Raw genomic sequence first — 24,447 nt, 5'->3', positions numbered from 1 at the left:
TATGCTGATTACAAATGACTCTTCTCTAATCCCTACACATGCTACATAAGGATCCTTATATTCCAAATGAGTGAGACGGTAGTATTATAGTTCAATAGATTATTGTAGAAAATTGGCCCTATTTTTTGATGATCCAGCACCAAAATATATTTCCAGAGGAAGTAAATTGGGACCACAGTACAAGCATAAGCAGCAGGAAGGTATGATTCTGTGGTCTTAGAGGCACTCAGATACCACAGACACCGAGTAGTGTAAGATTCCCACTAGAAGGAATATTTGTCAGCCATGCACAGCACTGTAACCTCAGTGCCTACAACAGTGCCTGATACAGAGGAAGAAAGTGTTTGTTGAATGACTAAATGAATGAAATTCAAAGATGCAAATAGGAAAATGAGAAGCACGGATGGCTTTTCTTTCTCAAGGCTTGATCTGCAAATTTTATTTAAGTACAATCAGAATGATTTTATAGATGAGGGGCTCCAGAGCCCATGACAGCGGGTTGAGTCTTGGCTCAGTGAGGGTACTGGACATCACCTAATGTCACCTAGTCAAAAGTGAATGGGCTGAGCTGATCTAAGTAACTATACTTGGAAATATCTCTCTCTGTATGAAACACAAATTGGAAGAAAATTTTGTTCAAATTCTCCATGGAGAATATTTTTATTTATTTATATTCTTGCAGACTCTAAAACGCACAGTGTAAATTTCCTTTCTTCAAAAACAGTTGTAAGCCTGGTCAATTTATCTGAGATCTTCAGACAGTCTTCGGAAACATTGCCTTAGGTTTCAGCTAAGCAAGTCACAGAGATTGGTCATGAACTACTACAAAATTACAGGAGATCTAGTTACTATCCAACAGTTACTAGAAAAGCATTGAGAACACCAGACGAACAGCCAGACAGGGTAATAGAAGAGCAGATGCTATTTAAGTAATAGAATTTCCATACATACGACTCTATGTACAGTATCAGAATTCTTTTACGGACAGTAAAATGCTTTAATCATTATTTTAAGGGCACTCTAATATAAATACAAGTCTCCCTAATTTTAATCTTTTCTCTTTGGCTCACAAATGCACGAAAATACTATAAACAGTATTCAGAACTTACTTCAGTAATATATAAATAAGATACATTACAAATGGGAAGAAAATACAAGATGCCTCTTTAACATGGTAAATCTCTGAATATAAATAAGCAAATATTTCACGGACCTACAATTAAACAGTCATTGAAATCATTACGTGTGTTCTCCCCTCCAAGTTCAGACAACAGTAATGTACATGATCTACACAAAAGAATCTCTAAAAATACAGCAATGGTACCCCTGTAACAATGACTCTGCTACTATTTCCCCTAACGAGGTACTAATGGGGAGGGTGTGTCTTGTCATCCAGTGGTGCTTTTTCTCATCCATCGTTACTTCCGGTGAGAGAAACACTGACAGTGAGGTCAACTCCCACCAACAGCACTTCCTTTGGTCCCTAGGACATGGCATTTTGACAAACATCTTTCCTGTGGCTGCTGGGCAAGCTGGTCTGCAGCATATTTAGCCCTCAGCAGCTGCTGAAGGTGAAGTTAATTCTCTTGGAGTGGGAAACATGCTGTGATCTATGACTAAGCCACGCTCACTATACATATATATAGAGAGAGGTATATGTAACTGTACATATATACTGTGTTCTTAATGTGCAACTTTTTAAAAGGAACTTTATTTTCTGCTAACTATAACAAACAAGCTTAAGTAAGGTTTTAACAGTATTCTTCAAGATATTCTATTTTCCCTCAATGGAATGGCCTACGTGTTTCAGCGACTTATAGAGGTTTGTTCTAGAGTGCCAGCGGGGAAAGGGAATTCCCGAGAACTTGTGTTCTGCACGGGGCGATTACAGGTCCTGGCCCAGTCTTTCTATCTCCTCAATGAGGAAGTCGATGTCAGACTGGGTAGCGGCTGGATTCGAGATGACCATCCGGAAGAAGTTGGCCTTGTCCCCCTGAGGCTGGTAGCCAACCATAGTGGTGCCCGACTCCATCATCAGGGCTTTGATTTTTGGAGCCACCTTGTGATGGAGAACACAAAATAAAACTCAAGACTGATATTAACACCCTCTCTTGTTAACAATTCAACCCAACTTGCTTTTTGCTATCTGTGTTTACACTGACATAAAAGCAAAGAAATATTTTATAAGCAAATATCTTCAGTGGCTAACATCTAATGACTATTTAAGTCTACCTAAGCACAAGTTCCCTCAGAAAGTACCGTATGACTGAATTTTGAAAGTCAATCATGGAACAATGATAATAAAATAAAAGGCAAAGACAAAAACAAAAAGCTCTTATAGGCAACAACACAAATTGAGGCTTCTCTATAACCCAGAGACCAGGATACAGCCTGGCACATAGACTGTGTTTAACAAATATTTTTTAAATAATTGGGTGAATGAAATATTATATAAATTAAATAATTCTCAATAATATGTAAACTAGATATAGAAATCAACAGCTGGAATGAATCAGCATTAGAATAGGCTTGAATTAGTAGAAGATTATTATAACATAGTTTAATATGGAATGTTCCCAGGAGTATGTATGTTATTCAGTTGCCCTGTATAGAGCTCCTTTAATGAAGAACACCAACCAAAGACAGGGATGCATCCTTTAGGCCTGCGGTCCCCAAACCCCAAGCTGTACCGGTACCAGTCCATGGCCTGTTAGGAACCAGGCCACACAGCAGGAGGTGAGCGATTGGTGAGTGAGTGAAGCTTCATTTGCATTTATAGCTGTTCCCCATCACTCATATCACCACATAAACTCTGCCTCCTGTCAGATCAGTGGTAGCGTTTGATTCTCATAGGAGCGTGAACCTTACTGTAAACTGTACATGTGCAGGATCTAGATCACCACTCCTTATGAGAATCTAATGCCTGATGATCTGAGGTGGAGCAGAGGCCGTGATGCTAGCGCTGGGGAGCGGCTGCAAATACAGATTGTCATTAGCAGAGAGATTTGACAGCACAATAAATGTAATGTGCTTGAGTCATCCTGAAATCATCCCTTCCTACCCCATCCCAATTTTTACCCTGTGGAAAAATTGTCTTCCATGCAGCTGATTCCTGGTGCCAAAAACGTTGGGGACCGCTACATTAGAGGTTCCTGTGGTAACCACAGCAAGGGGGACAGGCAGACTCAAGGAGAATATAAAAAGATGGTGCCCATCACCCCATTCATTATTAGAAACCCACCCCAAGTCTTTATTTTTCATTTCTCCCCCATTAGAAAGACACACTGGAAAGAGGATGTCCTCATTATTCAGAGAAATCGCAGAGGATTAGATGAGACAAAGAGCGAGTCCATACCTTGTGTAGTTTTTCTCGTCGCTCAGGGCTATCCGGAACACCCCTGAGGCTTTGTGGAATGTACCAGAAACAGACATTTGTGTGCTCAGGCTGCACAGATTGTAACAAAAAAGCAAGCAAAGAAAACAAAGAAAATTATGAGAACTTGAGAGAAGCTGTTCCCAAGCCCATACGCACGCTTGGTGGAAGTCGCTCAGACCAAAGACAGGCAGAATGTCCATCTCGAAGATGGTGTTACTTCTACACCAGGAAGACCAATGCCTCATTCATCCAAACCTATCTGGCAAGAGAGCTGTTCCCCACAACCAATTTTCTAGATAACTAAAGTTACCACCTTTAAACATTGAAATGTTAAAAATAATTACATTTGGGTAATTTAATAAAATGTATTATCCATCTTGCCATTTTGTAGTGCCTCACATATAGAAGATGATTGAAACATAGTTTATTTTATTGATACTGAATATTTTATTGAGTTTATTGATACTGAATCTTTTCTTAATCACTCAGTATTATCATAATGAACATTAATTCTGTCTCTAAACAATAAGACAGGGCTTCTTGAGATGCCTAAAATGGTTTAGTGTCCCTCCCCTAAAGACTGACATGCTTTTTGAGTTCTTCTGTATTCTTGAGGCGGTTTTTCAGTTTCTCCCTAGCTGCTGTTTGCCACCACTGTGCCTACCTCTAACTGGCTGGAGACACCACATTTGCTGCTTTTAATCTGCTATTAGAATGTTTAAGATAGTGTGTAAATGATCAGACCACTGTATCATTGATTTTAAACTGCTCAGGGCCCTTTTTTATTCCTTTGGTGACTCTCACGTGTGTTCCTAATAGTTTAGTTGCCTGATAAATAAACTAACATTGAGTGTAGGTGGTGTTATATTTACTAGGTTATTAGCGGATTTGCTTTTATTCAGCACTGACTCCTATTCCATCTTTCTTTATTCAACTGTGAGCTCCATTAGCACAGAAAGAGTATCTGTTTTGATTACACCATATAATCCAGCTCCTGGCATAGGGCCTGGCACACAGCAGGTTCTCAGTAAATATTGGTATGACAAATATATGCAATGTGTATATGAACTCAGGGCATAGCCAATTTTATCTTGCTCTCCTCATAATGAATCTGTGTAAACTAGAACTTTCTTTTAGAACCAGTCTTGAGAGGCAAGAGCATAGCCAACCTATAAACTTCTTAGAACCGAGAAATACTTTATCACAGAGGTTCAACACAAGATCAACCCAAGAATGATGAAAGAGTCAGATCTGTCAAGGAAAGGCCTCTTGTCTGCAAAAAGCTGGCTGAGAGCTACACAATTTTAGAAGAGGTGAAGGAAAAGTCATCCCAATGCTACCAGAAGAAACCTCATGGACGTGAAAGGAATTAAATGAAGAGTGCATAAGAATGAAAATTCAGAAGCAGTTTCTGGCAATGTAGGAAAACATGGCTTCAGGAGCTTCCCTCAGTAGTTTTTCTGGAAATGCTGTGTATCTGGTCGAGGATGATAACCTACCTCACCATCGAAAACCATCTCAAATTCTTCTCTGTTTTTAATCTTGGCATAGAGGTATTCAGCCAGTTCCAGGCATTTGTTGATCTGATTTTCAAATCCCACTGTGCCCTGTTTTAAAGAGAAAAGTCATGTTTGTGGATGGTTGCATTTCCCTGTGGTGGGAATTTGGGAAAGCTATGCTGTCCTTGTCTATGGGAAATATATAAAAGAGTATTCTTAGAGATGGTCAGGAAGAACCATCTAATTAAAAATATTCGGCTTCTTCACAGCTCTGCATGCAATAAAATAAAGTGTGCTTGCTAACCCTTTTGAAGGCACTCTAGTGTCTAGGCAGTTATTCTCAACAGAGCTTTTAGCTTCCTGCTAGTTATTCACAGCCTAGACCTGAGGCCTATTTCTGTTTTGCTTCAGGACAGAACTACTCAAAGTGCCACCTATGGACTGAAGGCAGTCTATAAATTGTAATTGCTGTAAAATGAGTAAAACTGTAAAATGAGTGCAGAAATTGAGATTAATCAAGTTGACTGAGTAATTTTATGCCTATTGAGTCTAATACAAAATAGTGGCTTGTACTGTATATGTTTTTAAATTTCATTTTTCTAACAATTCATTTTTATTGTATTGGTCCATGATAGTTTAACAAAACCAAAATAACTGGTTCATCATCATAGATACTTTGCAAGATACTGTTGTAGAACTCATCTTCCCCAGCAGTGAGTCCTGGCCAAACATGTCCCACACCTCTTAGGCAGGCTGCATTCCACATAACAGTATTATGTCTCTTCGGTGACAAGCAGGCAGGCAGATGGGGAAGCCATCGGACTCAGTACATGTCCTGAGATTGCAATAGCTCTGACTATTGACAAACTGGTTGAGCATGAGTTTCAAAAGCCAGCATGGCAGATTAATAACAGCAGCATGAGGGTTGTTGAGTGGGTTGGCATTAACGAGGAGAGCAGATGCACAAGGCTGGCTTGTGGATTGCTACTGGGCCCGAGTGAAGTCCAACACTGGAAAAGCAGGAGCCTGCCCCAGTGTGTCACGGCTGACTGTACACCCTGGCCAGTCCACTTGGGAATGAGGCCTGCAGCAGGGGCCCACCTCAGCAACCAACACGTTATGGCCAAAACCCCCAGCAGATGGTTCAAGAGGTTATTGTAAGGCAGAAGAAGATACAAATTACTGAGAAAGGCCCTGTGGTCACTATATTTCAAAATGACAGGGCTCTTTTTTTGGTTGCAATTTATGGCTATTTAGATGTTTAAAATACCTATGATTATTTTATGGTAGAAATCAAATTTAGACTATTTCTATATGAAGACAAAATGACTTAATGAGAAAAAAAACCTAATAATCCACCAAATTTTTCTTATATAAGAAATATTTGACTAGATGTTTTGCTGGAAAATCTTGTCTGAGTACTAGGTAAACTCGACCTTACACATAGAAATTATTAAAATTAATATACTGTAGGTAAATAAAAACAATGGGTTTTAATGGTAAATAAAAACAATATAAAGCTGTGAAGTCAAAATTGCCTTTGCTTGACTGCATAGAAATACTTTTGATATAAATAGTCAAATGGTAATCCTCCTCCTCCTCACTCATATTTTGGGGGCAATTCCTATAGTTAGCTTTTTTCTTAGGTAAAGAAACACAACCCAAGAGGTTGATGATGCAGATATAGCATGCTTCAGTCTAACAGTAGGACTTCTCGGAATAAAGTCTACATTTTCTAGAATGGCATATGAAGTACAAATAATGGGAAAGCCATTATTTAAGTAGAACTTAAAACTGTCACATATCCGTGATGAGAGGTCTCATAAAGGCATTCAAGGTGCTACTCAGAACAATGCAGTAATTTTATCTTTTATCTCTTTCTCTACACCTGCACTAAATAATTCGAGCATCTCTAAGGATTGCTGTGGAAGTCCTTATCATGCCATACTTTTTAGTTGTTACAACAGAAAGTTATAAGAAAACTTCAAGATACTTCAACCTGAGGAGAATGAATGAAAGGAGAGGAAAATTGACCTAAGGAATAAAGTTATTTCACTCGCAAAGAAAATACAGTTAACTCAATTATCTAGATATTGATTATACACATGGTGAATTATCTGTGATATATCTTTGCCTCTCTTTTGCCAGCCAGTCTGTGCAAATTACATTTCTTCTCTATTTTTAGAATTGTCTTCTTCATACCTTTGCTTTCCACATCAGCCAGAACTTGAAGATGTCCACGTGGCGGCCACACTGAATTGCCTTGTCCCCAGTGTCATAGGAGACATCATACTGCTTGTCTGGCTGGAAGAGGTATCCTGCACACATCTGGTTGCATCCTTGGAGTATCCCCTATCAAGGAAGTCAAGACGGGTGCATCTGTATTCACAGATCAGAGATGGCTCTACAACAGGGCTGGCTGGAAGGAGGGATTTCGGGGCACATGCAGTCTTTCTTTTGATGCCTTTATGAGACCTTGCACTTGTTCTGATGTCCTTCTCTAAAATCACTCTTGGAAAAACCATTGCTCCTTTCCCGCTGACACTCTAATTAGAAAATGATCTTCTGTCTCCGATGCCTGCAAGGGCCCCACCATCCCTCTAAGGGGCATTTGGAAATGTGCGTGGGTGTTTTGGGTTGTTTCAAAGACTAGGAAGTGCTATGGCATTCAGTAGGCAGGGGTGAGGGATATAAACTTCATCAGTAGGTGGGACAGTTTCATGCCATAAAGAATTTTCCTCCCCAAAGGGCCCTCCTAAAAGTCTTCCAGACTTTCCAGATCTCCTATGAAGTTAATAGGGACTCCATGTATGAGTGGAGTAAAGAGCCTACACGGGTTCTGGCTCCTACAGGCTGGAGGCAGACTCATTGGATGCCTCTGAGTGCAGAAGTTTTACCGGAACAACAATGCATTGGAGGGCAGGGTCCTATTATTAGGTGCTTAACGAAGGGAATATAGCACTACCCCATTTACAGAGCTTTTCTTAACATTCCTTGTTACCCTAAGTTGCTATTATATTTGTAGTTGTTATTCTGCTTCATTTATTTCAGCTCTTGGGACCACAAATTCATGCTAAGAACTCAGACTATGTTTCAGTGAGCACTTTTTGTCCTCACCGAGGGCAAAATTGATTGGGTGCCTCACCCGATCACTCTCACTTTTGTTTGTGCAAACATGAATTAAAGTCAATTAAACAATTCCCTTAAAGGTTGTGTCACAGACAGGGCCCGAGTACTGAGCAAGGAGGCAGGGCAGCAGACAGCACGAGCCAAGAGGAGAAACTAGGTCAGCTTCAAGGGCAGGGAAGGACAGCAACAATGGGGCTGCCAATCTCAGGACTTAGCCAACAGTGCTGGAAAAAGACCCCACACTTTTCTCTTCTTGTGCCTGCTAAAGGACGTGCAGGCCACCAGCGTGTCTTTGGAGGGAGGACAGACCTTTTCCTTGACGAGAATGGCAGAGCACTGCAGCAGCACGCCCATCATCTTGTGAGGGTTCCAGGTGACTGAGTTGGCCCTGGACGAAGCACATGATACTTTGATGAGAAGGCACAGGAGTCGGAAAGAGGCGACTGTCCTCTTGAGGAAAACACCACCCATCCCAACTCAAGTCAGTGCGTGTTTTCCACGTCTATTCTCCTAAACTGGCTAATCAAGCAGTAAACAGATATTTCACGGGCAGTCTCAGGGTATTACATCGCACACTGCATCTTCTAAATAACTACTGTTAATAATAGCTAACAGTTATGAAGAACTGATTATATGTCCTACTGTTCTGAGAGCTTTCAGGTATTATATCAACATGGTATTGTGGTTAAAAACTCAGGCTTTGCAGCTAAACTGTCCAAGTCTGACTCCTGGCTCTGATATTTGCCAGCTTGGGCACATTACATAATTTCTCTGTGCCTCAGTTTTCCCATATGTAAAATGGGGAGTGTCTACCTCACAGAACTGAATAAAGGATAAAGTGAGTTAATAAAGATAAAATGCTTACAATAGTGCCTGGCATAATTCTCACAACAGCCCTTATGATGGAGGTAGTACTGTTATTACTCCTATTTTAGATGGAGAAACTGACACACAAAAAGATTACCCAAAGTCACACAGTTGGGAAGAAGTGTTGGAGCCAAGATTCAAGTTCAAGGCATCTCATTGCAGAGCCAGTGCTCACAGCCACCCCAGTAGACTGCCCCGTTTTAGGCAGCAGACTTTGGCTTCTCTCTGCCTTTCTGTCCTCATTTATGAAATGGGCTGGTGATGCTGACCTACCCACTTGTGGGGCAATATCAAGAGTGCTACCCAAAAGCAAGGACTAGCTGGACTATCCTAGACTTTGACTACCTAGCAGCATTGTTTCAGTGCTAAATGAGCATGATTTTGCCAGCTTGGGCTGCAATGATAGCTTAACAAGCATGGTCTCCTAGCAACCGCATCATTCTGTCAGACTCAATTAGATAGTTAAGGAGCACACTAGCTAGGGCACTGCGGAAACAACTCAGTCTAATGCATGATGATTCAAACTTGGGTAACTTGCTTCAGTGGTTTACAGACTCCTTCCTGATGGCCTGGCTCTGTGTTTTCATACCTGTGAAGGATATTTTCTTCCTGACATAGCAATTGGCTTGGAATTATACTGCCTCTGCTCTCCCTAGAGCTAACCCCTTGCTGTGAATTTTTAACCTCTTCATCTTGCTTGGCTAGGTCCTTTAGAAAGAAAATAATTTGGTGTATATGAGCACTGTGTTTCAAGAAAACGAGAGGGGCCGGGCGCGGTGGCTCACGCCTGTAATCCTAGCACTCTGGGAGGCCGAGGCAGGTGGATCGCTCTGAGCTCAGGAGTTCGAAACCAGCCTGGGCAAGAGCGAGACCCCGTCTCTACTAAAAAAAAGAAAGAAATGATCTGGACAACTAAAAATATATATATATATATAAAAAATTAGCCGGGCATGGTGGCACGTGCCTGTAGTCCCAGCTACCTGAGAGGCTGAGGCAGGAGGATCGCTTGAGCCTAGAAGTTTGAGGTTGCTGTGAGCTAGGCTGATGCCGCAGCACTCGCCCCAGGCAGGAGAGTGAGACTCTGTCTCAAAAAAAAAAAAAAAAGAAAACGAGAGGAATGCCTGAAGTACTTTTCCCTTAAATACATGATAAAACCTTTGTGAAAGAGACTTGTGAAAAGTTCCAAGAAAAGTTAATTAAGTGCTTCTCTCTTTAAAAAGCATCAGTGTCAGGCCATATTTAAAATGTAGTGAATTTAATCAATTTTCTCATTGCTATCATTTACCAAGGCATTAAAAAATTATATTTAGGTCTCATAAAATGTCTTAAATGGTTTTCTGAATATCCTTGAGGTCTGAAGTAAATGATTCTTTGCCACTGCAAATGGAAAGTAGTAAGACATGATATGGATTCAATTTCCTTTAGAAGACATATGTGCTTTAAAATGTTAGAAAAGAGAAATTCTAGTGCAAAATGTTTCAAGTTTTCCTAGACTCAAAGATGGACAATCAAATCGCCTGAAAAATTTATAGTACTGTTGGGCTGGCTCATCTACATTTTATATATCATCCTCTGGATTATAGGGTTGTATAACCATGCTTCAAAGAGCCAGTTTCACTCACCTTGACACTGGCCTTACAAAACTAAGACAGAGGAGGCACAGTAGAGGTAACAAAAGCCAAAGTCCTTGCTACCTGCTCCTCATCCACCTCTCCAACCTTGCTCTTCTCTTACCTCTCCCACTTTGCTCCAGCCCTAGTGGCCTCATTGATGATCCTCCAACTTGCCAAGAACAGTCCTGCCTCAGGGCCTTTGCACTTGCCATTCCCACTCCCTGGAATACTCTTCCTCATACCCTTGCTTCCTGTCTCCCTCTGTCTCAGTATCTGCTGAAATGCCACCTCCTCAGAAAGGCCACTTACTACCCTAAAATAGAATGCCTCATCTCTCACTGTTACCTGCCCCTGTTTTATTTTTCTTTATTATGAGACAGATTAAATATTTATTTGTCTATGAACATCTACCCCACTGGGAATTAAGCTTCAGGCAGGCAAATACCTTAGTTGATAACACCTTCCATAAAGCAGTAGCCTTATTTTTCCTACAGATATGCATTTTTTTAGAAAAGTGCCATAGGTGGCTGGACGGAAGTTCAGGTAACCAAGCGTTCACATGCACACCTGCCTGGCTCATGACAGGTGCTCAGTAAATATAGGCTGAATGAGTCAATAAATCAATGTGAGTTCATTAGGGATCAACACTTAGGAGTCAGGTCAAAATCATATTTGTGTAGAACACCCACTGAACTTGAATGGTGAAAAAGAAACGAAGTTAGGTGAGCTAAGCATCCTGCCCTCTCCCAGCAGTAAGCTTAATGAGGAAGAAGAGAGTAGGGAGCCAGTGGCCCTCCCTGTGCCCATGGCAAACTCTGATTTAGCCTCCAACCCCCCTCACTGGTTAGTCTCTCTTCTTTCCTACCTGGTCACTTGCAATTTCAGCCATTGTTACTTTCCACATTGTGTTATAACTATTTATTTATTTGTCTTTCTCTCTTTCTAAATTGGGAGCTCACGGAGGCCAAGATTGACCAGGAAATCAATCATACAATAAGTGCCCAGTAAATGTCTGCTGAACTCAAGTGGGCTCAGTGAGGTCGGAAGCAGGGCGGCGCAGGGGAGGCACAGGCTGACACCAGAGCGCAGTCATTCTCACCTTTCTATGCCATTCAGTTTATGGCGGTGCTTCCGGGACATGAGCAGCCCACCGCCCCAGGCAGCCTGTGGGACAGAGGAAGGAGAGGGAGAGGGGAGCAGTGACACTTAGGAATCCCAAACCAGTCACTCCACACTCTAGTCAAACACGAGAGAGAACGTCAAAGATGAAAAGCATGAGTTTCTCTGATAGCACGAGCCCACACTGACTGTTCAACCAATGGCTGTTGTGATTTTTCATTGTTTGTCATTTCTTTTTCAAAAGTCCCTCCAGGTTACTGTCCGAGTAGCTGCACGAGTGGGGATAAGCTGGGTCTGAGCCCATGGTGCCTGCGTTGGCAAGACCCAAAGGCCCAAAGGACTGTGGAAAGCCAGGAATACTCAGAGAGCCCCTGGCTGGCTCTGGAAGCTACTTGAAGTGCTGGGCCCTGATGTCTGATTCTTCCTGGAGTAAAATTCTAACCGCTCCTGAAGAAGACAGCAGCAGCTCCTGCCTGGTTTGGAGGTCTCACAACGGCTCCTGCAACAGCATGACATTTCTGTGGATACCATGACACATGTTTACTGAATAGCTTGGGATGCCACGTGACACAACAGCCTTTGTTAGTCATTTGTTCAATAGCTGGGCAGATTACCCCACTGTTCAGCTGTGAGAAGTTAAATCCATAAGGGAATGGACAGACAGAATAAAAAAATACTGCCAGTCACACATGCAAAAATGCACCTTTTGTGTTTCTGGGAAAATTCAGGGCTAAATCTCTTAGTTGATAATACCTTTCATATATCGCCTTATTGTTCCTAAATGTAGCAGATACGCATTTTTTAAAGAAAATTATCATAGATGGCTGGGCTGAAGGCTGGTAGCTGAGGGTTCACATTCCTGGGCACTTTCTATATGTTCTATCTTATATATTTTTTTCCCTCTGAAATTAGTTATATTTTACTCTGTAGCTATTTGTGCAAACAAAGCTACCTGCGAAGGTGATGGAGACCATACTCTAGGATGAACCACAGAAGACAGCAACTGGCCAGTACAAGGACGGGATGAGTCCCAGAGCATGTCCCAGGCCTGTGGTACGTACCAGTCGTGAACGGCTGGCTGGGGGCCCAAGAAGAGCCGGAGCTAATGTGGTGTGGAGAAAGGGCTGGCTGGGGCATGGGGAGGAGCTTGAGGCAAATCAGAAAGCAGAACTGCTTCCGTCCCTCCCTCCCCTCCCCCATGGACTGGGCTGCCCTGTGAGTTACAGCACTTACGTCGACATGCAGCCAAAGGTTATATTTCTCACATATATCTGCAATCTCCTGTATCGGATCAAAAGCTCCATAAACAGTTGTGCCAGCAGTTGCATTGACATAAAAGGGAACGTAGCCCTACAAGGTAAGAGAGAGAGGCTGATTAGTCTCTTTAACCTTTCTCGTTTGCTTGCTTCCACACGAAGTAGAAGAATTGCAGTAGCATTTATTCCTAACAGTGATCAGCTGAGCCGGTGTGGTGTCAAATACTATGTCTGGTAGAATTCTTTATTGTTTCATTCACTTATTCATTCATTTATTCAACAAATATTTTTTGAGTGACTTTTATGCACCAGGCCTGTTGTCGATGCTCTGATACAGCAGTGAGCAGAACAGAAGAATTATTCTGTCATTGTGGAGTTTATATTCTAGTGGGTGTGTGTTGGGGGGGTGATAGACAATAAACTAAACAAGCAAAATACACAGTATGTTTGATAGGGATAAGTTCTATGGCAAAAAATAAAGCAAGAAAGTAATATTGAGTATTTGGAGTGATGGGCAGATAGTTCTGAATATCATCTGGACGTTGCTCTTTTAGGTGCTGTGTTAAGTGTATTGATATAATAATTATACTAAAGCATTGTTTAGTTATTTGAAACAAGTCTATACACTGTGAAAGCTGAAACACTCACTAACTGTGGACATAGTGAAATTTCAACATGAACAAGAAATAAATGAGGGAGTGGGGTAATAAAGCTAAGATAGGTTTGGAGAAATCTGTGAGCTTTTTTGAAGCTCAGCTCCACCTCTGCTCCTTGCTCAGTCCTCTCAACATTTATAGCCTCCTCGTCTGCTGAGATTCCAGTAAACAACTACTATTAGAGAAGAAGGTACAAGAATGGAACCAAAACAACAATGTGTTGGTAAATGGCTGACAGTTACCTGGCAGTGACTTGTGGATATACCTGTTCTATGAGATTTTTTTTGTTTAAGAGAGTTTGTTGAGGCTGGATTTGCCAAGTACTGTGGGCCATCTGCCAGGGCACAGATGTACTTTGCTAAACAGAATCTTGAGCTAAAATGGTATTTGTTAAAATGAGATAAGACCTAACAAGCAGCAAGTGAAAAGTTCAATTAGGTTGTATCTTCACGATGCTCAGGTAGTTGATTTATTGAAGAACATCAAATTAAGCACTTGGCACAATGAAGACAGGACAAGTAGTTTAATGAAATGAATTTTTCATTTTTTAAAAAAATTGATATTATGTAGATATAGCTTTAAAACTAAATCATTTTGCAAGTTGGAAATAAGCAAATATCTGGGAATAGAGTTTTATAAACACAATAAAATTATCTCATATCAAAGCCTTTTATTGTCTAGGGCAGAAGGAAGGTATTTTTAAATATTTGTATTCACTGGAGTTGAGATGTGCCATAGACTAGAGGGCATACCTTTTGCTTGGCTTCAAGAATTTTTGCCTCAAAATCAGCTGGAATTATCTTCCCCCTATAGTTATTGTAAAAGGAGAGAATTAAAACGAAGAATCAATGAGATTGCACATGAAAAAAACTTTAGGAGCAGCAAAAAGTAATTTAATTGGATATTTTCAACAGACCATTAGCGGCTTGGCACACTGTACTAAGCCAGTCCTTAAGCACAATAAAACAAATTTAACAGATGAACACATTTAATACATCAAGAACCTAATATTCACTCTCCCCTGCCTACCTTTCATTGCACTTTATCAAAATCACATTGTCGGTTCCAAAGCCAAGTGCAGCCCCAGCTTTCTTTATGGAATAGTGACTCTGCAACAAACAGAGGCTTCAGATTAGACGTTAGAGAGTTCCTTGGGAAACACCACAATCCAAGAACAACGGCCCCCAACTCACATGTTCTGAGGTGAAGAGGACTAGTTTGGGCACAGCCGCCATGCCCTTTGTCTTAACTTCCGGGAAGTACTTGTAGCGAGCAGCCATGATGCTGTACATGTTGGATATGGCTCCCCCTATAGGCAAGCAGGCACAATGGGAGGTGTAAGGGCTCATCACTTCTAACAAGGCTGAGCTGGTGTTTCAAGAGACTAGGGAGGCCAGGAAGGGGAAGGAGTATATCCTGGTAGGTTTTGCCAGCTTCCCTGTTGCTGGGGCTTCCCTCTGGACCCTCTCCCCTGGGAATACAAGTAGTCACACTCATTACCAAGGCTATCTAGGCAATTTGGCTGGAGATGATTCACATATTCCAGTGCCCTTCTCCCCTGAAGCTTAGACAGAAATATAAGAGGTTGCAGCGGCAGTGGCTGCAAAGGGACAGGTGAGTTACAACCTTCCTGCTTCTATTTTCTGCTCAATCTATTTACTGAACAAAGATGAATCTGTTCCCTGAGTTCAGAAAGACGGAGAAAGAGAGAGTAATGGAGCCCACAGAAGGAAAACAATGACATTGCTTCGTTACCTGCCCGGGTACTCTTTTCAAAGAACAGCTCAACTCAGTTATTTAGTAGAGCTCTAAGTTTATTAAAATAAAAACAAATTCATGTTTACCTAAATAAAGACACAAGGAGAACTGAAGTAACTATTTATGTATGTTTGGCCAACGCAAACTAGTCACTTTTACATTAATTACCTGACAGTTAAATAAGGCAAATTTGTGGTCTGCTTGAATTGCCTGGACAATTGCAATTCTTTTTTTTTTTTTTGAGACAGAGTCTCGCTCTGTCGTCCTGGGTAGAGTGCTGTGGTGTCAGCCTAGCTCACAGCAACCTCAAACTTCTGGACTCAAGTGATCCTCCTGCCTCAGCCTCCAGAGTAGCTGGGACTACAGGAGTGTGCCACCATGCCCAGCTAATTTTTCTATTTTTAGTAGAGACAGGGTCTCGCTGAGCTCTTGCTCAGGGTAGTTTCAAATTCCTGAGCTCAAGCAATCCTCCTGTCTCAGCCTCCCAGGAACCACCACACCTGGCCTAGCAATTACAATTCTTATTTCTTCTTTTGCCATTGTACACAATCGCACTGTCTCTGACACCATCTATAACTCCTCCCTACCTCCAAGAATAGCTGTCCTTGTTTGTTTGCTTGTTTGTTTATTTATCTATTTATTTATTTTCATACCTCTGGCTGAATGTCCTTATTTTAAAGATTCTTATTATATCTACTTTGAACTAGAAATTCAAAGTAGATATGCTATTTTTGCTGAAATCGATCAGTCTATTGATAATCCTGATTCACTGATACCCAGCACAATCAAACTGCTGTCGGCAGAATGGAGCTGTTTAGCAAGATCTAGGCTCGGCCTTTGTCAGTTTGTACAATGTTAGGCACAGCCTTTGTTAGTTCACATAGAATGTAGCATTCTTACTGGCCTTCATCCTGACAAAGATAGGAAGTCAGAGTATCAAAAAAAAAAAATTTTAAGGGCATTATTCTTCCACAAAGTCACTTCGTATTTAGTGTTCCCAAGAATCCCAAGGGTTCGTACTGCAAACCTTGAAAAGAATCAGTGGAAGAGAAGAGAAACCTACCAGGAGAAAATATCCCATCACCATCTTTACTTGACCATCCAACTATCTCTCTCATCTTCTTAAGTGTTATTTGCTCCATGAGGACAAACACTGGTGCAATTTCATATGTAAACCTGGAAGGGTGGTGAGAAAAAGGATGAAAGACGATAAAGAAGTCAAACCACTTATTTTGGGAACACACATGATTGGTTTAGTATTTGTATTTGGGCTCTAAAGAGATGTTCAAAACAACTATTATAAAATGATTCATTTCCTGGAAATGCATTAAGTCACCAATCATAAAACGTCAGAAACCAGCCTGGGTTACCGAGAGAGGTGGTGGAAGTGCCTGCTCTGTGATACTTCACCAACAAAGGGGATGCTCATCTGAATGGAATGTCTTAGCTGTGGCCCACCCAGAGGAACAAAAGGAAAGCAAATGACTTTTCTGAGTCCCTTTTACCTCTAAGATTGTAGGACAATGCAAATGTTAATTTAAAAAAATGCATTGTAAGTTCCACATAAAATTGGTTTGCAACCTTTTTTTAAAAAAAACAAAAAAACAAAAAAACTGACTGCCAGTTTCACACTTGTAGAATCTATAAAAGCCATATAGCCAAAGTCTATCTTTTAAAAACAACGTAAATATCCAGAAGCTAACTGTGAAGATAATTGGAAATATTGACCCAGGTTTTAAAGATCTCAATATAATCATCTACATGGTTTTTCTACTGATAATCCCCAAGGACAGCTATGTTTCTATAATTCTCTGAAGTCAATATCTGTCAAAAATAATTATAAGTGATGATTTTCTAATTACTAATTATAAATAACAAGAAGATGGTCAACTGGCATACACAGCTAACTGTGGGCATCAGATTTCCTGGCAGGTTACATTGGCTTTCTAACAAACTGATTTAAAAGTAGCAAGCCATGCTCTTTTCAAAGCAATTCGAAACAGAGGCACCATCTGGTAGACTAGTCACTGAAACAAGATCATGGTACCAAACATAGGGCCTAAGAGAAATCAAGGAAGGTCATCCACAGAAAATTCAGCCAGAAAACAAAACGATATTTACTAAGCTCTGAGGCTGTTTGTCTTGTTTGTTTTCACTTGGCCTTCTTAAGCATTAGAGTCTGTGGGCTGGGCTCAGACCATCCTTCCCGAAAAGAGATGCCTAGATTGACTCAGCCACATGATATGGGAGGCTTTGTCACTGGTTATGGTGTTTGAGCTGAATGCCAATGTTGAGGACTAATGGGAATTCTTGCTTGCTTAGTCATTTAGAAAAGCTATTTGTAAGGATGGGGTAACTACTGTTGTACATGAGACACAGGTGAAGCTACTAAGCTTTAATCGTGGAGGAAAAGAGCAATCACATTAATCACATGGTGATAGAAGAGAACAAAAAGATCCAGGAGGATCCTCAGGATACGTCTGTCGGTAGAAGCATTTTGTTCCCAAAAGAACATGTCCATTTTCCTTGGGAGGCCCCTGGAAAGTTAGGAGGAAGACCCTTGGAAACCATGTGTGCAGTTACCATCACCTCTGGAGGTCACAATCATGCTTTGGTTCTGCTCTGAGCCCCATCACCGTAGCAACCAACACTCCCTCATGTCTGATGGCCTGATAAAGGAAGAAGAAGAGAAGGATTCCCGGTTTAGCCTGTGCTGCTGAGTGTACCAAGAGGCGAACTCATGAAGGGCTTCTAACTATTCTTGAGACTCTATCCAGAGGTTAGCTCTGGAATCCCATTCTTGAGCAAAGGTGTTATCAGTGATTCCACTGCTTTTTGGAAATGTTGAAATGGCAAAAATGTTTGCATGGTGAAGAGGTACTGGTGGTACAATACCAAATAAAAAAGCTCTCTGTGGTAAGGCAAGGAATAAATGGAACCATACACCATAATATCAGAACCGTATCAAGGATTGGATGAAAGCTGCGTTACAGCCAAGTCAGTGTTAGATGGCCAGGCAGGAACCACATGGGCAAGGGAGAAGGGATGGGGATGAATACCAAGGGCTGGTCCAACTCCATGCTTACTGACTTCAATCAATTTAGGCCCCAGGTTTGCATGAATTAGCCTCCCTGTCTAAGGACCAGGAACAGCCACTACTCGCAGTTTACAAGGAAGCATCCAGAGACTTTGATCATGAGACTATCTGATATTGTCTATTAATATTTCAGGTTCCTTATTTATGCCAGGTACTTGATTCCTGAAACTTACTTTCAGTTCTATTCAACAAATACTTACTGAGTGACTATTCTCTGCCAGGTCACATCCTATGTACTGAGGACACTAAGATATTATTAACATAAGACACCATTCTCAACCTAAAGGAGGAAGCTTATTAGGATGAATCTAGCATCTGGTTCTTGGCCTTGGCTGCATCCTGTTTTGTAGTCCCTGCCTGGGTCTGAAGGACCAATTATCCCACAGCTAACACCAAGTTTATCCTGACTCATGAGCTTAGTCCTGACATCCTCTCCTAAAAGCTGGTGTATCAGTCCATGGCTGTTGATCCACAGCCAGGCCTGACAAATGAACTAACGTGGAGGTCTTTGTTCCTGACACTTCTGACCCTGCCTTCCCGTCCTGGGCCATGTTTACAATCTATGAGGCTGTACCCACAGCCCTGTGGGAGGCCTTGCCGTTCATCCCAGAGCAGTGGATCTGTCACAGACCTCTTTAGAATCACGGGAAAGCTATAGTCCCTCCAGGTAAAAAAGACATGCACATCATTTAGTACACAACTATAGGAAATCCTTCTCTTACAACCTGGACCCAGGTTAGGTGCCCCTTCCCTAAATGACAGATGAAAGCAGATGAAGTCAAGAGATCAAAGGTCAAATACGAATGCAGAAGAAGCTGTTTAGATGCTAAAGTAAGAGTACGAGATTACATTTTGGAATCAGAACAAGAAACTAAACCTGCCAAAAACTCTGGGTTGAAGAATAAGAACATGGGAGTGGAAGCACTAAGACAGTGACATTCATGGAGTGACACTAAAAGAGAGTTCTGAGCATTTCTATATTCTGAGTAGGGAGGAGAGGCAGCCCTTTTATGGTGGTTCAACTCACCTTCCCAGTGCGGTTCACTCAGAACTAAGGCAAACTGATTGTCAAGAAACTGTAGTTCTCTTAGGGCAGAGTCTGCTGGTTGCTAACCATATCAATTTTCCCTTGCTTCATTAAAGTTTATTATTTTATTTAGGATTGCAGTTCACCCAGATCAAAGACTATATTTTAGATGTGGCCGTGGGACTAAGTTCTGGCTACAAAGATGCTATGGGAATGTGGTATGAGATTTCTGAGAAGACTTCTTAGCAGGAAGCATGTCCATCTTTTGTTCATCCATCCTTCCTTCCTTCCTTCCTTCCTTCCTTCCTTCCTTCCTTCCTTCCGTTTTCTCTCCCTCCCTTCCTCCTTCCTCTATCCTTCCTGAGTTCTGAAACACAGGAGTGATGGCTGGAGCCCCAGCAGCCAGCCTGCACCGTGATGCAACTTAAAGGATTTGAGTCACATGCTGCAATGGGGATTAGAAAGGCACAAGGAACCTGGATCCCTGGTGACTGTCCGACTGGAAACCTCTGTGATAAGACAAATAATTTTCTATATTGACTCTATCTTGATACTCCTCTTAGACTGCCTCTTACATCTCACAGATGTGGCAGGTAACACATCTGAGATGAGCTTAGTAAAACCCTCAACTGTCCAGATATGAGAGACAGAAATAAGAGTTGGAGGCTGAGGGGAAGGGTCTCGAATGGTGACAGTGACCTGTGGGGTGGCTGCTTTTCCTAGGTGTATGCATTGTACCTTGTATACACTAGGCACTTAGGACTGGAGCCTTTTTTAGTCTTAGAATCACTCTGTTGGATAGATACTGTTATCCTTGTTTTCCTGATGAAGAAACTGAGGTTCAGAGAAATTCAGGGATTTGTCTTAAGATCTCCCAGTTAGTAGGTTTCAGAGTCAGAATCCCAAGTCCTTTACGTCACAGCTGCTTTTCTGTGACAAACAAGAACTGCTCGTGGCAGGCTTCTTTCTCACAACCTGCCTGGTGGTGTAAAATGATGGATAACTCCCATGGAAAATTGCTCCTGTGTAATTTCTATGACAATAAAGTGCTAGATGCTTGAAATCATAACCTCACAACAAAGGGTCATCATAGATCTTGCCATTAAGATTATGTATCGTCATCAGGTTTGCCGGCAGGCTGCTTACACTTGGGCCTTGCTCAACCTGCACAATTGTGCTGGGCGGCCCTGTTTTGGAAGGAAAGAGCTGATGTGCCTTGGACAACTACACATTTGTGAAGTTTCCTTTGGATCTTCATTGGATCCTTGCTTGGAAGAATATATCTCAAAGCCGTATGCACAAGCAGGTGTAAAGGCATGAACATAGACGTTCTTTCTGTTTTAATGGTCAAGCACCTTACATTTTGCTATTTGAATTAGGATATTGGATGGTTCTTTTAAAAAGACTGTACTGAAGAATATAGTTATTATTCTCTGTTACTAGGTGCCATCCAAACTCAATGAAAGTACAGGTCAAAAACCTGAGTATATCACTAACTAAATCCTGTTCTGCCAAAGAAAGATCCCTTTGCCATTCTCTCCCAAACTTAGTTTGCACACTATTCCCAACTGGAGGAGGAATTGTCATAAGGAAGCAAATTCTGCCTAAGCTCCTGACAGTGCTGCCACATTCCCTGATCTTCCAGGGGAACTGGCTTAGAACAATTTCTAGATGATAGTTATTACTTCTTCAGACAATTCCCTGTCTCTAGAACTGACAGAAACTATTTCACTGTTTGAAATAACCTTCTCTATTGATCTGTTGGAATCGGATCATATTTTATAAATATCTACTGCTCAGTACAGCTGTAATTACTATGTGTCATTTAGTTGGATTGGCCTTGACCTCAGATGGCTGGGACATATTTTAGTGTTTTGTAGCTGAGCTAAGAGAAGAGTGAGGGACTTTGATTTTATGAACACATACCAAAAAAGGAGACTCTGTGGGATCTTTCTGGTTGAAGGAAAGCCTTTTGGGAGGCTATCTGGCCCTAAATGGTTCAAAGGGGTGAGTTCCTTTATTGACCTTGAGAATGGCTATGTATTAGGAAATAGCAGCTGCGAGGCCTGCAGAACACACTTCAAGATGCTGGGTGAATTCAGTGCTTATTTTATTTAATAATATTGGTACTGGGACCTTAATGAATATGTATCTTTTACTCTGTTTTTCCCATTTATTTTCCAAATAGTTGAGGTAAATACAACGGTACTTTCTAATTTAAATTGTTTCTTAGTGTTCGATGCTACAATTATGCATTGGTGTCTTTTTTCAAGTTGTAATTAGTGTATTATGATGTCTGTATCTGTACTGGCTGATATATTTTTATCTCACAAATCATAACATAATACAGTAAAGATTACAAAGTGGAGCTCTTTGTTTGAGGAGACCTTCCTAGCAATCGTTACCTGTGACCTGAATTCCTCTCAGGCTTTGGACTTTCCTTGATCCAACACGGACACTCCGTGAAGTTAACCAGGACTTGCGAGCAGGGAGCATGACAACCATTCTAGTTTTTCAATCAACTTAATCTTTTATGCCTTTTCGCACCAAAGGCTTTACTTGTCACATCTGCTTTTTAAAATTTGTCACTGTTGTTTTAAATTAGCAAACAAAGCAGGAATCCTTAATTAATAGAAACTTTTCTGAACATAGCTAAGTATTTTGAGTCACAGCATGAAACAGCTTCAGAACACACATGAATCAATACATAATTTTAAAATGCCCTTCAGGTTTTGTGGTTGGTGGTAGTTTGTTCAAGACAAATAGAATACCTTGAACTTTAGTAATTTATATTCTATTTTGATATCAAATGGAATTTCTCAGTTTAAACAATATTACTCTTTCACCTAAATTCATTTTTCAGAATCTACTTTACCATGAACTTCAAAAATGGGTGGCTATTTTCTGAATATTTCCACAGTGACTAACACCCATATGGCGTTTATATAGTTAAATTATTGTAAGAAATTTGTTTCAATATTTTCCTTTGAACATTTTAAAAGAATGTGGTGCTGTTGTCTGGATGTACAGATAATGGTAAAACATTGTCATTAGTGTTGAGAGCAAAGATAGTACTCTGTAGGCTATGGCCGCCCTCTGTCAACTTGTCTCCAAAGAGGGCACATATATGTCAAAGAAACTTTGGCATGATTATGAGAAGTGCTTGTACCCACCAGGACCTTAGAGTCAGTTTCATACAAATTTACAAGAACTTAGAAATAAAGGCTTTGTCTACAAAAACAAATATGGGAAAAATGGTAAAATTCAGAAAAACAAGTAGTTTGTTTTGAAAGGAATATACAAAGTATTAGTACTGGCTGGATTTTGTTTCAGAACTTTTAGTTAAGCAACAGATTGATCAAATTGATTTGTGGCTTTACGGCTGCTTTAATTATGGAGGAACATGATAAGGCCCAATGTGCTTGGGTGGGAAAAGGAAACCAAGATCATATTCAAAATATGACCTCTTTAGATACACCATTAAGAGAAAGAGTCTTTTAACATGAAATTTCACACTAAATTTCAAAAGCTAGAGTTATTAGTTCTCATGATCATGCTCTTATTAAGCTGCATTATTCAATTCAAAAATAGTTCCTACCAGTAAACCAGAAATGTGATAAACCAAAAAGATTTTAAGAGAAAAGATGATTTCCTGGAGATGACCAGGGCAACTTTAATAAAATAGAACCATTGGAACTGGACTTTTAAAGCAACAAGCCATAGCCATACGTCAGGGTTGCTTGTATGAAAACATGTGGAACTTACATATTGGTATTGGCAGTTGATGTCAGCCATTCACCGGCTAAGCCAATGATATCCAATCCAGTGGAGAGCTGGTTGAAAAATCGAGGATGACCTGGGGAGGTGAGTAACAGGACAGCATCAAGGCAGGTCCAGATTTCTCAAACTATCTTCAAGGCCAAAAGGCCTGCCCCGCTGGGTCCCATTTATGGGGCCGCCATCCCAGTGGTCTGTCTAATAGGGCTGCTCAAGGATATTGGAGAAGGAAGGGCAGGTTGACCTACCCTATACCAGCCTTTAGCATTAATGATGTCCCCCAAACCTCTGCATTTCTAAAGCACCATGCTTTTAAAATTTAAAAATCCAATATAATAAATCTAATAATGCTTTCTAATATCTTACTTGTTGACTTCCAGATGAACCCCTCTGTCACATTTATTTTTTTAAATTACAATAGAGGATGTGGTAGTCCTGACTTTTTCCATAAGCGCTTCAACTTTAATTCAATATCCCAAGGATTTTAGTCTCCAAATCAAAATTTGCTAATGGGGGAGAGCCTGAAGGCCTAAGAGAGGGTTCATGGCTCTGTGGATCAAGTTGAGTTTTGGGAAAGTACCAGCTCTGATGCTGATGCTGAGAACATTCACCACTCTCTGGGTCTCTGTAACAAATATGACAGCAAGCATTGATGCGTTTTGCCCATATATAGTCGGGTGACAGTTGAACTAAATTTATTGCTAAGATGACCTAGCGTCTTCTCTGTGAAATGGGCAGACACAGCCTCATTCACTCACGGAATTGTTGGTGAAATAATTATTACCGCATAACTCTAAAGCCTGGTGAGACCCACACTGTGCTTTAACAGGCTTTGTTCTCAGCAAATTCAGGATTGTTGCCAAGTTTTTGCCAACTTAGCGTTCACCAGAAAACTCAACTCCTCAGTGGCTGGCTTGGCTCGGCTGTCAGGAAGGAGTCAACACAATAGATTATCCAGGGATGTGTGACAGAGAACTGGTGTTAGAAAGATATGCTGACTACTGTGTTTCCAGTGGAAATTGCCTTTGCCTCTGAAATAACTGTCAGAGAGCTAGTGTTTGAATGTTCCTGGTCTAACTCTCCTCCCTGAGAAGGGCTATTCTTCCATGGATGTGATTCAGAACATCTGGACTATGATTCTTTTTTTTTTTTTTTTTTTGAGACAGAGTCTCACTGTGTTGCCCTGGCTAGAGTGCCGTGGCGTCAGCGTAGCTCACAGCAACCTCAAACTCCTGGGCTCAAGCAATCCTCCTGCCTCAGCCTCCCAAGTAGC

At 41.1% G+C, this 24,447-nt stretch overlaps 1 protein-coding gene across 3 annotated transcripts in view; it reads right to left on the bottom strand.

Annotated features, from left to right (window-relative positions):
- Positions 1-630: 630 nt before the first annotated feature.
- The window catches only part of GAD1 (glutamate decarboxylase 1 (brain, 67kDa)), a 41,617-nt gene continuing 17,800 nt past the window's right edge, over positions 631-24,447 (bottom strand). For 2 of the 3 annotated variants that reach the window (XM_012650777.1, XM_012650776.1), the window contains 12 exons: positions 23,163-23,253; positions 16,337-16,449; positions 14,709-14,824; positions 14,545-14,624; positions 14,268-14,322; positions 12,837-12,953; positions 11,584-11,648; positions 8,314-8,392; positions 7,078-7,227; positions 4,876-4,983; positions 3,356-3,445; positions 631-2,059 (listed from right to left, as the gene is read on the bottom strand). In XM_012650777.1, coding sequence (XP_012506231.1) covers positions 1,886-2,059; positions 3,356-3,445; positions 4,876-4,983; positions 7,078-7,227; positions 8,314-8,392; positions 11,584-11,648; positions 12,837-12,953; positions 14,268-14,322; positions 14,545-14,624; positions 14,709-14,824; positions 16,337-16,449; positions 23,163-23,253 — 1,238 coding nt within the window. In that variant the 3' untranslated portion in view covers positions 631-1,885. Of the gene's footprint in view, positions 2,060-3,355; positions 3,446-4,875; positions 4,984-7,077; positions 7,228-8,313; positions 8,393-11,583; positions 11,649-12,836; positions 12,954-14,267; positions 14,323-14,544; positions 14,625-14,708; positions 14,825-16,336; positions 16,450-17,754; positions 17,943-23,162; positions 23,254-24,447 lie in introns of those variants that run through there. The other variant, XM_012650778.1, reaches the window with a different exon arrangement.

This window comes from Propithecus coquereli, unplaced genomic scaffold, assembly GCF_000956105.1.
Source record: "Propithecus coquereli isolate 6110/MARCELLA unplaced genomic scaffold, Pcoq_1.0 Scaffold34, whole genome shotgun sequence".
In the NCBI taxonomy this organism is placed as follows: Eukaryota; Metazoa; Chordata; class Mammalia; order Primates; family Indriidae; genus Propithecus; species Propithecus coquereli.
Note: the sequence above shows the minus strand (reverse complement) of the source record. Positions and strands in the feature narration are given on the sequence as shown.